This window comes from Capricornis sumatraensis, chromosome 12, assembly GCF_032405125.1.
Source record: "Capricornis sumatraensis isolate serow.1 chromosome 12, serow.2, whole genome shotgun sequence".
NCBI lineage: Eukaryota > Metazoa > Chordata > Mammalia > Artiodactyla > Bovidae > Capricornis > Capricornis sumatraensis.
This window is the reverse complement of record NC_091080.1, coordinates 78,924,743-78,939,832: the sequence shown is the minus strand read 5'-3', so window position 1 is coordinate 78,939,832 and position 15,090 is coordinate 78,924,743. Positions and strand designations below refer to the sequence as shown.

Genomic DNA, 15,090 nt, shown 5'->3' with positions numbered 1-15,090 from the left:
TCCCTGCTTAGATGACTTTATTAACAGATCTTTTGACCTTTGTTTCTGTGGGTGCACGTTTCCCAGGCGAGAATGCTCCGTGTTTTAACTCCCCAGTTCTCTTTCTTCGGGAAGTATGAGAGGAAAACTGTGCATTTTGTCCTGAAACATGGTCAAGGTGCAGTGTGCCAGGAAAGAAGACCTTGGAGGCAAAGTGGTGTGTTCCTTTGATTGGAGGAGTCCTGTGATGCGTGGTGTCCTGTCTCCTCAGAATTGACATTTCTGAATTGTCTACACCCCGCTTTGGCCACCCCACGTCCTGTGGTTCATGGTTTATGTATCTATGTATATATGTATGTGAAAGTTGCTCAGTCGTGTCCGACTCTGCAACCACATGGACTACAGCCTGCCAGGCTCCTCTATCTGTTGGTTTTTCCAGGCAAGAATACTAGAGTGCATTGTCATTTCCTCCCAAGGGGATCTTCCCGACCCAGGGATCAAACCCGGGTCTCCTGCATTGCAGGCAAACTCTTTACCATCTAAGCTACCAGGGAAGCCCAGTTAATGGATTAAGAATCCCCAGAAATCATGAAAGCTGTAGGCATTTTCCAGTGGGTATGCTCCATTGTTCTTATCAGGCTCACAGTGTTTCAGAGCCATCATCTTTTTACTGTCTATTGCTGTGCACTAGTCTATCCAGTCCTGACCTTCTATGAGCCGTGAGCCAGACTCCTCACCTGACATGTGCACAAAATCCAGGGGCAAAGGAACTAGCCTGATCTAGCTTCCTGACCTCTTTTCTCCCCACCGTGCTTCAGTTCAGTTCAGTCGCTCAGTCATGTCCAAATCTGTGACCCCATGAATCACAGTACGCCAGGCCTCCCTGTCCATCACCAACTCCCGGAGTTCACTCAGACTCACGTCCATCGAGTCCGTGATGCCATCCAGCCATCTCATCCTCAGTCGTCCACTTCTCCTCCTGCCCCCAATCCCTCCCAGCATCAGACTCTTTTCCAATGAGTCAACTCCTCGCATGAGGTGGCCAGAGTACTGGAGTTTCAGCTTTAGCATCATTCCTTCCAAAGAAATCCCCGGGTTGATCTCCTTCAGAATGGACTAGTTGGATCTCCTTGCCGTCCAAGGGACTCTCAAGAGTCTTCTCCAACACCACAGTTCAAAAGCATCAATTCTTCGGCGCTCAGCCTTCTTCACAGTCCAACTCTCACATCCATACATAACCACAGGAAAAACCATAGCCTTGACTAGACGGACCTTAGTCAGCAAAGTATTGTCTCTGCTTTTGAATATGCTGTCTAGGTTGGTCATAACTTTTCTTTCAAGGATTAAGCGTCTTTTAATTTCATGGCTGCAGTCACCATCTGCAGTGATTGCTTAGGCAATGTAAAAAACATTTTACATCTACTTACTGTAGAAGAACATTCATGGCGACTGCAACAGGTGGTTCTTGGGGCAATATGTGAGGTGTATCCACTCCTTCAAGTCAGTGCCCTGCCATAGTTAACATTAGGTGATGGGACTTGTCCTGTGTCATAGGATAGCATGAGGCTTGGAGAGGGTTCTCAAGCCCTGAATTTTCCTAATCAGTTATGCTTTTCTTAGACTGTCTGGTTTGTTCATTCTTTCACGCGTTTATTCACTTCTTAATGCATTCATTGAATCTTCAGTAACTGTGCAGTTTAATTTAGAGGTGGAGATATTAACCATTAATTATGGTTAGCCAGGAGAGAATTCCAAGGACCTCGTCTGTTTTAATGTTCAAAGCATTCAGCAGCCAGTGGAGCAAGTATTAGCCAGTCAGAAGGGGCCGGGCTGTCAGAGGCCAGTTTGGCTTTCACCATTCATACTAGCTTAACACCAGCCCTGCCTGTAATTTTATTGACTCATTCTTTTTTTTTTTTTTTTTTTTCAATTTATTTATTTTTAACTGCAGGATAATTGCTTTACAATGTTGTGCTCCTTTCCATTATACATCAACATGAATCAACCATTCTTATTAGTAGATACTTAATAGAGTTTTTAGATGTGTCTGCTAAAATAGCTCTGTGTCGTAGATGTGATGATATGAATTTTCTCAGTCTCTGCAACCCTGGATGCAAGTCTTGACCTGTTTTATAACTGAATGTCAGTGAGTTAATTTCCTTCTGCGTCTAAGTCTAAGCTGCCTCTTCTGTAAAATGGCGACAACATCACTCTCAAGAGTTCTGATGAGATGATTCATCCGTGGTTTCTGGCACTTTTTGGTGCTCATCTCGTGGTGGTGGTGGTGTTCTAGAAACCAAGCAGGGGTGACCAGCAGGCACAATCTCAAGGGAAAAATGCCACCCAAGCTCTGGTGTGTACCACAGGCATGCTGATGAGTCTGTGCAGGGTTTGTCTGTGAGAACAGTGGCCAAGACAGAATTGGTCCTCAGCCGCCTTCTGGGAGCGCTCAGACTGTCACTCGCCTGGGTCACTCGTGTAAGTTGGTCCTCCATCCTCTCTGCACCCAGCCTTCTCCTCAGGACGTCCTTCTCACAACCATGGCTTTGAAAAGAGAAGTTGGGCTTCTTTTTGACTAAAAGGAATTTCTCAGCGGAGGCCCCCTAACACTGGACTCGTCCTCCACTCCTGTTCACACTCAACTGTCTCCTATCTTAGCACTCCTAAGGGCGTGCCCTTTCCATCAAAGAGGCAAATATTTGCCCTTTCTCACCCCTCAGTCCGCACACATGTCATTCCTCCCACCTGGATAAACTCCACTCTCCATCAATCCAGCGCCTGCCCTCCCCCCGTGCGCTCAGGTTGTGTTTCTTCCATGAAGAGTTGTTAGCCTAACCCTGCAGTCACCCGCTCTGGTGTCACCAGCTGCGGCTGTGACTCCATCCTCGCTGCCTGTCCTCTGCTTGCTCCCGCTGTCCTGCGTCCCTCTAACTGCGGTGTCCCCTCCTGTGTATCCCACGAGCCTGCACAGCATTAGACGACAAAGTGCCCCCACAGACACCAAACAAAAAGCTGGGTCAAGTTTTTAAATCCAAATAGCAAACTCTCTTGTTTCCAGATTCTGCCAACGTTAAAAAGTTGTGTTTTTCCGATGAAGAAGTCATAAAATTTAAGCTATATCTTTAACTTTTTTTTTTTTTTTTGATGTGTATATTCCTGAGGTTGGGATTGCTACTTTGAGAAGTTTAAAAATGACTAGGTGGGCCACAAAACAGGTGAGAATGTGTGGGAAAACTGCCCATCTGATGTTAATGCTCCTAAAGCAGAACTGATGGAGAGCCCATTGAAGTGTGGCCTGGGAAAGAGCAGGAAAGGCTGCTGGGAGGAAATGCAGACCCTCTAGCTCCCCCAGCACTCCTGAATCAGAGTCTGCATTTTACCAAGTGGGCCCTCCTGCAGCACCCAGTGGGCTTTGCCAGGTGACATGACGTCTCACCTTGGTGGTTGGGCAACTGTTAACTCACCCGGCATTGTGACTTAATTCTTTCACCAGCACGAGCCCACTTAATCCTGAGACTCGCCTTCTAAAGCAGGCAAGTTGTTACTAGGGCCTACAAAGGTATCATGAAAAGACAGTTTCTGGGTCTGTATTTCCTAAGGGTGAGATATGAAAGTTGAGGCCCAGCCTGTGAAGGTCTGGCGTGGCCAAGCGCAGCAGCCTCCAGCTGCTGTTGTGGGCACACCTCCGCTTCCTGTGAGCCAGGCTCCTTGAGGAGGAAAGCAGAGCAGGCTCATCCCAGCAGTGCAAAGCCAGCCCCGGCTCATTCACCATCCATCTGTGGCTGGTGTGAATGGCCTCGGGAGAGAGTCACCTGTGACTGCGGTCAGGAAGTGTAGGTAGAGGTCCCTCATCTTACCTCCAGGCTGGCTTCCTGGAGTCTTTATTACAAAAGAAATTCAGGGGCATAAAGAAACGCACTTCTCTCGAGCTACTATCTCAGAATAGGCTCTGCGTGTGTGTGTGTGCACATGGATACCTCTCTCTGTACATTGTGTGTGAGTGTGCAAGTGCATGTAAGTGTGTACATGCATACCTCTGTGTATTACTTCAATTTCTTTGACTGTAATCATTAAAAAGACCAGAAATTAGTTCTCCTCTTCCAATCCTGCAGCCTTTAGGATATCCTGTTTGGGTGGATTCTGAGACGGGAAATAGAAGCAATGATAAGAAGTGATCATTAGTTACCAAGTAATATTTCTGTTTTCTACCTCCATCCCTCTGGTCTTCTTGGATGCTGAAGCGTGAGCTGTGTGTTTGCCACCCAGCTTATCATTCCTATAGTAAATGCTCAGCTTGAAATTGAAAGAACCCCAAATTTCCCAAAATGTAAGGTGCTTTTGCACCATCCTGGAGGCTAAAAAGTTGAGGACAGGTTGTAATTACTGTTTTAAAAAAAAACAGTATCACTTACCAAAAATTATTTCTGGTAGCATAGTTAATGTAACAATTAGGATTATTAGTTTTTGTGTATTTTGTAATTTACCAAGGTAGCACTTGAATCCTTAAATAGTAGGAACAGAAAAGGAGGGAATATTCTACAATCCTCCAACTCTTCCTGATATTCTCTATTGATAATATCATATTTTTTTCATCACTGACACTACCTTATTTCATGTGAATCCCTAATCTGTTAAATACATATGCATTTAAAATGCTATTATGATTTGTCCATGAATTGTTTCCCTTAAAGGGCTTGCCTGGGGAAATAAGTAATTTCTTGTGTCCTATTCTTGCAGGAAGGATTTTAAATCGTTTTTCCAAAGACATTGGGCATATGGATGACTTGCTGCCGCTGACATTTCTTGATTTCATCCAGGTAATGTTTAACAGTCCTGTTAGAGTTCTCCCAGGGAAGAGCAGAGTACCTTTTTCTCAAGGCGTTTTCTCAGGGGCTGAGGGTGGGTATTTTAGCCTGGTGATGTGTCCTGTTATCTTAAATAAATGCCATGTTTGTGAGAGAAAGGTGTGGCTGTGACTGGGAGACTAAGTAAGTTAACATGAGTAACACCTGGGGCAGGAGTGGCTACACGGTCACGGCAAGGTTGGTCTGAAGCAGCGACATGCAGGGTAAGTGGTTCTCCCGCTGCCTTCCAGGTGTCTGCCCTGGATTCCCTTTACTGTGTGTGCATTTCATAATATAGAAATAATCACCTCTCTCGGAAAGATAGCCTCGATTAACTAAATTATGCATTGTGTTACCACAAAGGACAAATATTTACTGCACCTTTTTTTAATAAAGCCAGGTGTGGTTACTTACAAAGAAAAGATTAGTAATAATGTGAAAATAATACTTTAACAAGGACAATAGAGAGCAGTTATGGAAGATACAAAGCCTTTAAAAGCAAGTACCTTTAAGCCAATAATTTAAGTATGGGATCAAAGTCATCTCAGAAAATGTCTTTTTTTGTTTGTGCAGTCAGCTTTTCTTTTACATGTTGATTGCTGTATCTTAAGGTGTCTCTCTCTCTTTTTTTTAAATCCTGTAATCCCACAGAAATGCCTTCTCCCCAGCCTCCAGTCAACTTCGAGGTTCCAAAGAATGGTGTTAGGTCATCTCAGTTGTCATCTGCTTATTCAGTACGGTTGTTCATTGGGATTTTTTCCTGTTGTTTTTTCCCTCTCTGCTTTTCACTTATTCAAGCTACAGGGACCTTGTCAAGCGTTTATTTTGGATTTATCAAATGTATAGAATTTATCAAAAGCTGTATATTTTCGAAAATCCCAGCTGCTGCTGCTAATAATTCCTGGGTTTAGACCCTTTTCACTTTCTCTAATTGCCAGCTAACATGATCCCATTTTAAGGCCAGGAAAGAGAGAAATGTTGTGGTGAGGATATGATATTATGGCTTGGTGCTGATGCTCCCAACTTCCCAGTTTTATGTCAGTGTTTAAATGCTCTCTAAATCAAAACTTAGGCTCTCTTCAGGGGCCATTGCTATAAAAGGAGTCCAAAGTACTTAATTTGGAAAGTTAGCTATGTCAGAAAAATCAGTACTTTGTCTGAAATTATTCTAGGCATTCCTGTTAAGTCACAAACAATGTGTCAGTGAATATCTGGCTGTAAAGGTGTAGCCTATGGGAGAAACCTTCCACTCTCAACCAATGTGTAGTAGGCTGTGATTTAGAGGCAAAGTAGTTTTTTACTGCAAAGATGTCTGATTCTGCTCCCTACCCAACCCTCACCACCCTCAGCCCCACTGCTTTTGCAAACTTATATGTTTGAGTTCTACCGGGCTACATAATTTATCCTCAGAAGCAATTCTTTACCAAAAGAATCCCGTGTTGTGAGGGTGATTGTTGATTACTCTGAGAAGATTTGATGGAAGGTTCTGTGTCTTTGCTTCTGCTTGCCAGGCCAAGGTTGGGTTTCCGGAGCCGAATGGCCCACTGTGTGCTTCACACGGGGTTAATTAGCCCTCATAATGATAATGCACCACGTATATTTGTATGACTTAGAGAGGAACAGGGATGGATGCCACCTGCTGTCTGCGTCCAACATTCTCAGTAGTGTGAGGAGAAGATTCTAGTCTCACTGTTCTTCCTTTTAACCTGAGAGACAAGGGTCTCACTTAATCCTGATGGAACACACCAGTGTTAAATACCAGTAGTCCCAATTAGCTGATTTCTTGAATCTAACAGCAATGGTAAATCTCTGTATTATTGTCTCCAAGAAAGGAGTTTTTTTGTATGAACGATGACTCAGTTATCAATTATGATAAAGATCTGTTGTCACTTGTTTTGTTTGCAGGTGTCTTTAATAAGGCTGCCGTAATCCCTTCAGGAAGAAATATTTTCTCCTTTTAAAAATAGTATTAGCTAAATATAAAAGCCCTGATCCCTGCCATTGTTGTTGATTCTTTGAGGGACATTTCCCAACATTCATTGTTTAAATGGTTGTCAGGAGGAATCAAGTGAAACTTAATAAACAATGCAGTAACTGGTTCATCGTACTTTGTGTGCCGAAGCCTTTCTCCAGAGGATTTGCATTCGATGAGTGGGCTTTTGACGAGGTATCACTGGGATCATTTTGAAGTATTTGGGCCTGTTGCTGTATTAGCGAGAGAAGATTTTTATTAAAGCCAGAAAAATGAAGTTAACCTGACCTCAATGAAAGGCCAACAAAAATAAAAATGTAAATTGATTTTTCTTTTTTTAAGTTGGGTAGGACTCTGTAATGATGAAAAGAACTCCGTGGTGTGATCTGGGACTCTTAATGGAATCATGTAAACTTAAAATAAACACTATTATGGTAAGCACATAGAATGAAAACTAATTTTCCAAATCAAATACATTATATTCAATTCATTTTCCCCAATCAACCAAATGTTTAAAACCTGTTAGTTATAACAGCAATCTTCTGGAAATTAATTAGAAGCCTATTAGCTCTGCTAGCTGAGCCGAATGAAATGGGTTGCTCGTTACATTTCTAAATAAGCTCCTGAATTAAAGCAAAAGAAGGTCAAAATGACAATCAGCTTGACTCACCTTATGACTTTTCTTAAGTTGATCTAGGTTTTTTTTTTTTTTTTTTAAGGAATTGTTTGATTTTTTGAATGGACATTTTATCCACTTTGACTTATCCTCAGTATTATCTCAGTGACCAGTAACATCCTCTAAAGTGCATGGGAATCTGAAATGGAAGGTCTCTTGTCTGGCCCATCAGCTTGTCTAAAGAGTTTTGTCATCCCCCTTCTTAACCGAGATTGAAAATTTCCTGTCTGCCTTTGATTTTAACGTCCTTAGCAAAACCTGCTGCCGACCTCAGGAGAAGCTGGGTTTTAATACCTCTCATCGGATTCTTAGGGTAAGGATCTTAGTGACTAGCAGCTCCTCCTGTGCTCAGGGAAGCTCACACAACACCAGTCCTCTTAAACCCATCAGCTGAGTTTAGAAAGGGTTGGGAATTTCCATATCAAGAAGTTAACCTTGGTTTTATCTTGTGGTCCTTTCTGATCTACATGTCATCTCTGATGCTTGAGCCAGAAGGAACTTGGCAGGATGTATAGCAAGAAATAGAATGCAAATCAAAATTCAAAGCTAAGATATCTTTCCACTTTTGAAATATTCAGACCAACACTGACATGTTTAACATTTGTTTCTTACTGATAAGCATGTGATAATACCTTGCAGGAGAATTAAAATCAAATAGATATAGAAATAATGTAATTACACTTATCCGTGGGAATTTTTTAATCCAGAGCTTGTGTGCTTCATCACTTCTTCTCTAAGACAATGACAGTTTTGTTGGTCTTGAAAGTAAGAGTTCAGAAAATAGACCATTGGGTTGTAGTATAATTGAGTCTGCTGCTGGTGAATTGGGGAAAGAAAATGGAGAACAGAATCCTCATCAAGTGTTAGGAAAGGTAATTCTCCATTCATTTCACTAACAAAGTGACTAAGATGAGAAAATGCTATTTAAACTGTGAACCAGTTTGCTGGGCAGATAGAAACTATTTCCTTAACTTTGTCCCTTGGACTTCAATTTGAATTTGTGTGAACATTTATGGGTTTTGGTTTATTTTTTGTTTCATTTTTAGTTTTAGTGAGTGATCCATATCCATGCTGATGAGTGACACAGCTCATTTTAAAATGAGTGTCCTTCACAACTGTCTGGCATTCCCATGAGAATTCCAGAGGAACCGTGGGGTAATGTGTGGGATTTGGGAACCTGAGTTGACACAGGTATGGAACAAGAGTGAATGAACAGAAACCAATTTTTGGCTGCCAAGGCCTTCTGGAGGGAAGGCCAGAAGTGAGGGAAGTTTTTGGATGTATCATAGGAAATAAATAATTTATACAAAATGACAACAGTCTGTAGGTTACCTCAGGGTTGCCGTGGGCTTATCAGATAAGTTAGCCAGTGGCTGGCAGCGTGAATCTGGTTTATCAAGGTGTCGTTGAAACTCGTTTGTTTGTTTGTTTTTTTAAAAATCATAATAGCTTTGAGTACTAACAGTATTTTTAAAAACCAAGTCATTTATCAAGCCAGAACTTGGTGTTCTTCCCTCATTAAAACTAAATATCTCACATGTGAGAGAATTCAACATGGAAGGAATTCTTTGAAGAAGGGTTTGACTTTCAGAATATACTGAATTTGAATAAATACAAACAAACAAAATACTGGCCCATTAAAATTCACATTCTTAGTGTATGACTGATATTTTTAATAGCACAGTGTAAATACAAGCAACATAAATATAGCCACTCGTTTTCTTAACAGGGATTAATTTCGTTAATAATGGTACATACATACATAATATTTACAATGTTTCTATAGTATTTAATTTTAAATTTAAATTTTATTTAGGATTGAATAATTCTTAGTGATTAATGACTCCAATAATGGTTAATCATTCCAATAATACAGTATATTTATAACATTTGATGGGCAGTTATATTCTTCAGTTTGCACTGAACAGTATTTGTATTGTTCTGTTTGAAACTAGATATATAATAATGATAAACATTGAAGTTTGTTTCATAAATGAGTTCTTCCTATTACATATCTGATGTGAAAATTTGTAGTTCTTTCAACATTTTTCTTTCTTACAACATATCTTCCATTTTGGTTCATTTTCAGCAGTCTTTTATTGGACTTCTATGTGCTAGGGATGTGGAATGGAGAAAGTAAAGCCTTTGTCTTCACTCACTGAGTGTGCTCCATGTGGTAGGCACAGGCAGGGCTTGGAATGTGGACTAAGGGAAGTGAAAGTCGCTCAGTTGTTTCTGACTGTTTGCGACCCCATGGACTATACAGTCTATGAAATTCTCCAGGCCAGAATGCTGGAATGGGTAGCCTTTCCCTTCTCCAGGGGATCTTCCCAACCTTGGGATCAAACCCAGGTCTCCCGCATTGCAGGCAGATTCTTTACCAGCTGAGCCATGGAGGTGAATGAAACTAATTCCCGTCTTCCATGGTGAGACAGACAGTCATCAAGTACAGTACTGTTTGATGCATTACTGTGAGAGTGTCCTATTTAGGAGAATGGATAAGGCTTTATTTCCGTGTGAGGCAAATGTGATTTCCACACTCAGATCTTCCTTGATGTGTTTGGACCTCAAGTTGGAGGTATCCTGTGCTTAACTGGAAGTAACAGAGAAACCTGGAATGAGTGTGGCACCTGAATATCTGTCACTGAGCATAGCCGCTGAGTCTGTGAAGAAGGACAAGTTTTCCCAGAGAGAGTGATGATTTTCAGGGCTGAACCTCAGAAGCTTATGGAAGTATTGATGGGGTGGGGATTGGGGTTGTGCTGGGTGATATATGCCTCTTTCCCTTCAACAAGCAAGGATTAGAGTTGAGGCCTTAGGGTATAAAGCCCTCCCCTCATGAGTCTTCTCCAGCCCCCCAAGGAGAGGGAGTCCTCCAGGAATTCATCACTTGCATAAGGAAGTCCTGGAAGGCAAACTAGATGGGTTGGGGGCAGGAGGCAGTTCCTTGTCCTGGGTCAGGAGGTGGGTGGAGCTTCAAGGAGGTGACCTTTGATCCCAGATGAGACCCCTGTGGATGGTGGGCTTGGAGGTGTGGCTGGAAGCCAAGTGCCCAATGGGAAGCAGTCTTTTCTTTCAGTCACCAGCTGAGAGTAGGTATGACAAGAAGTGTGAAGTGGATTATTCAGTTTTCTTTATAAAGGATAAAGTTAGTGCCAAGTGTGCTCAGGCTTATTTTTGATGATTCTGCTCATCCTTGGGTATATTTGGTAAACCTTGAAAGATACTTGATAATTTTCATTTTTATTACTTCTAAAGTATATATACTTTTTCTTGTCTTATTCCTTCTCACTCCCTAAAGAGGATTTATTTACTACTTTGTAATTACATGAAAGACCTGCTTTGTTTTATTTCTTTGTTCCTTATGTCTTTGCCTCTTGAACACTGTTGAATAGATTAACCTGCCCACAATTCTCTAAGACCAGCAGACACCTTTGTTTTTTTCCTTCAAATCTCCGAATGTTTGCTTATTTAGGAATCAAGTGTACTTTCTTCAATGAAATACAGACTAATATATCATAGAAAGGTATTAGAATTTCATAGATGACAGTACTTATCTAAACTGTTAAATTGTGAATTCCAAGTGCAAGAGTTGTTTGTCTGGCAAGTTGGATATTCTGGGTGGTCTTAATAAAGGCTTTGCTTGAATAGGAAATATGTTAATGAGATAGCAGATGCATGGGAGTGAGGGATGAATTGGAGAAATAAAGGAGAATTCTGTGCTGAGAGTTTCACAGTTGACGTAGATGTTCTTGATGAATGACGCATTACAGATGGGATTTATACAGAGACACTCTGACCTGATACATATACATGTTGATAAATTATACCAAAACATTAAGATTCTGAATTACTCTAGCGTTGGCCAACTATTTAGATGGCAGCAGTTAAGGGAGCATCTTCTGAAACCCTGCCTGGGGAGTTGGGGATGGCTTCTAGAACCTTATTTAGGGATGGAGGAGGCACAAAGGGCAGGGAACCTCACTCCTGGGATGTTGGTGGCGCCGGCATAGCATAAATAGTTGGATTGTGAAGTTGGAGATCAGTCATTGGAGGAGATAAAGATGAAGAGGCCCAACAGGGGTCAGGACATAGGATGACTTGTGTCATCAGCACAGGAATTTGGTTTGGAATGTTGGTAGAATGTTGGGGTTTTGACAAGGTAGGGAAGACAAGAAGAGGCACTGGTTTGTCCAAGTTCATCTTTGGAACAGCCAGATCATAATGTCAGGTGTGGCTGATGAAAACCCTCCGTTCTTAATTGGGATTCTACACTGCAATACAGCCTCAGGTGATGGCAGTGTTATCCTCATATCCTAATAGAGGGGTAGTCACAGGTTTATACACTGCTAGTTTGATTCTTCAGTTACCTGTCCAGTGAAATTATAGTTACCAACTGTTCATTACAAAGGAAGAGGAAGTCAGCATGAGAAAACCCAGTTGCCGAAGTCTATTTAGTATGATTCTGATGATGTGAGAATCTTAAAAATGTTTTTTTTTTTTTGAAGAGTTCTTAAATCTCTGGGAAAATCTTGATGTTTTCATGGTCTGAGGGTATATTGAATCCTGTATATTGAATACAGATTTTGTGTTAACTGGTAATCATTCATGATGCCAAGAGCTTTAAGTGCTGGAGTGGGGAACCCCACAGTCTGCCTTTTCAGTCTTGAATCCTAGGTCTCTCTCTTTTTCCCAAAAAGCTGTACTTTCCTTCTCCATAAAATAGAGATAATATGACCAATTTCAGAAAATTTATTTGATAGATATAATGGAGTCAATAAAATTCTTGGTGTAATATCTAACTACATGTTAAATGATAAATAATGGCTAGTTTTTTTAAATGCCACATTTTTTTAATTAAGTTAAATTTATTTATTTTAATTGGAGGCTAATTACTTTATAATATAGTATTGGTTTTGCCATGCATCAACATGAATCTGCCATGGGTGTACATGTGTTCCCCATCCTGAACCCCCCTCCCACCTCCCTCCCCGTACCATCCCTCTGGGTCCTCCCAGTGCACCAGCCCCAAGCATTCTGTATCCTGCATTGAACCTAGACTGGCGATTCTTTTCTTATATGATATTATACATGTTTCAATGCCATTCTCCCAAATCATCCCATCCTCTCCCTCTCCCACAGAGTACAAAAGACTGTTCTATACATCTGTGTCTCTTTTGCTGTCTCGCATACAGGGTTATATATTTTTTTTAATGAGGAAAAATATTCCAATAATGCATTATGTTGCACTATAGTAATTGTCACAGTTTCCAGGCCGTGTGTATCACCATGTGAATGTGTATCACACACAGTGTTTCTAGGTTTGCAATTCCTGAAGATTTTAATGGATTTTTAAACGTTTTGGCTGCACTCTGAAGCCTGTGGGATCTTAATGCCCTGATCAGGAATTGAACCCATACCCCCTGCATTGGAATCGAGGAATCTTAACCACTAGACTACGAAAGTGAAAGGTATTGTTAATTGCTCAATTGTGTCCAACTCTTTGCGGGTCCCATAGATTTTATCGCCTCTTCTGTTCCTCTGTCCATGGAATTCTCCAGGCAAGAATACAGGAGTGGATAGACATTCCCTTGTGCAGGTCATCTTCCTGACCCAGGGAATGAACCCAGGTCTCTTGCGTGGCAGGCAGATTCTTTTCTGTCTGATCCACTAGGAAAACCCCACTGGACTACCAGGAAAGTCCCTAATGGACACTTCCTAATGTAGGCTCACTGGGTTGGGGGCCAGTGGGGAATAGAGCTAAATATTTCTGTAGAATTTCTGAAGCTTCAAGATCTCAGCTAACATGTAGTAAGGAATCTCAATTATTCCTAAACTCTTTCCATTAAAGACCTGGGTTTGATCCCTGGGTTGGGAAGATCCCCTGGAGAAGGGAAAGGCTACTCACTCCAGTATTCTGGCCTGGAGAATTCCATGGACTGTATAGTTTATGGGATCACAAAGAGTCAGACACGACTGAGCAACTTTCACACACACTCCCTTCGATTAAAAGGAGGGAACACAAACACATTTTCAACAAGTCCTCCAATAGCAGAATATGTGGAAATGACCAGTAAGAATTTATGCATATTAATAAAGCTTGAATTTATGCAGACTAAAAAATTGGGAGACTGCTCTGAGCATGCAAACTTGCATGCAGCTAAGTGCTGTAATTTATTGAGGAAAGCTGAATTGCCAAACCTGTCCTCCTCACACTCCTGATTCTCTCCCTGCCGCTCCCCGCTCCGCCAAAAAAAACCCACAACAACAGCTCGGCTGGGCTCAAATAACTGACTCTTCACGTCCTTTCATGGACACAAAGGGCTTATCCTGAGGCCTCTTGAAACACCAATGCCGGCCCTGGTGAGACCACCAGGGACCTTGTCATTCCCTCCTCAGCACACACAACGCACTAACTGCAGTTTTATGAAGTGAAAATACCCCAAAAAGAGAAAAAATGAAGGAGGTGTCCTCAGTCATTGCTTTCCAGAGAGGGGAGCGCTGAAGAACAGGCTACTGCATCTGGATATTGAGAACAAAGCCTGAGACTCAGCATAATAGGCTGGGTCACTTGCTTTTATAAAAGCAAAGAGTGGAACTGCCTTTACTTGTCTTGGTACCACTGACCCTTGCATTTCATTGTGTAGAGATGTCAGGGAAAGTGTGTAGAAAGCATTCCAGCCCCTTTCACTGAACAATGACTTTGTCATTTTGAGCTTTTCTGTGGTGTGTTGACCCCTTCCCCCAACCCCACCCTCAAATCTCGGTTGGACAAAAGAGATCGTTAGTTAGGCAGCCTTGCCCTGTTTGAAAGATCTCTGTTTTTCGGACTCTTTAAAAGTAAACTCATTCATTTGAATTGAGTCACAGCATTTTCACGCTTTTAAAATCAACAAAAGCGTTTTAGTTAGGAATTTGCAGGGATCAAATATTCCCTGGAAATGCTAGTCCCAGAGATTTATGCACACTGCCAACTTTAAGTGGGTTTCCTTATTAATAGAAAGGAGAATCAATGATATTGGTTACTGGAAATATTTACAAACACTTGACCCTTGGGTTTCTGATATCAAGGTAATATGCTTCACATAAGCCCACTCATATGCTCTGTTTACCTTTCTTTTTAATGAAAGATGAGATGGTTGGGTTTTTTCCCAGCATAATAGCACACTTAGAAATCAGCACCGTCAGCATCAGCCTGGTGACAGTTAATCAGCGGGGACCTTCTTAGGCTGGCAACCAAGTGTTGCATTTGGTATGTCCCAGCATGTGTGCTCCAGTGATAATGTTTATAGTTTAACAAGAAGCTAATTAAGACCTAAAGAAAAAAATAAGGACCCCATTTTTTTCAAACCTGGTGGTGTTTAGAGCATAAAATTTTACATTATATCATCATTGGATAATGTCCATTCAAAAACTACAGCTGTTACTCAAAATACTTTCTCTCCCTGCCATCTTGTATGTTTAGAAATGATCAAACATCAAATACCAGGTTGAGGGCCATATGCTGGTTTTTTTTTTTTTTTTTTTTTTAAATTATTTTTGTTTGAATTGGGTCTTTTTTAAGCCCGTTGAGCAGAGGCCGCTCTTTAGTTGGGGTGCTCAGGTTTATCATGCTGTGG

At 41.5% G+C, this 15,090-nt stretch overlaps 1 protein-coding gene across 3 annotated transcripts in view; it reads left to right on the top strand.

The window, feature by feature from the left end:
• LOC138089276 (ATP-binding cassette sub-family C member 4) overlaps positions 1–15,090 on the top strand; it is a 186,382-nt gene that overhangs the window by 128,052 nt on the left and 43,240 nt on the right. For all 3 annotated transcript variants that reach the window (XM_068984711.1, XM_068984710.1, XM_068984708.1), the window contains one exon: positions 4,717–4,796. In XM_068984711.1, coding sequence (XP_068840812.1) covers positions 4,717–4,796 — 80 coding nt within the window. The remainder of the gene's footprint in view (positions 1–4,716; positions 4,797–15,090) is intronic.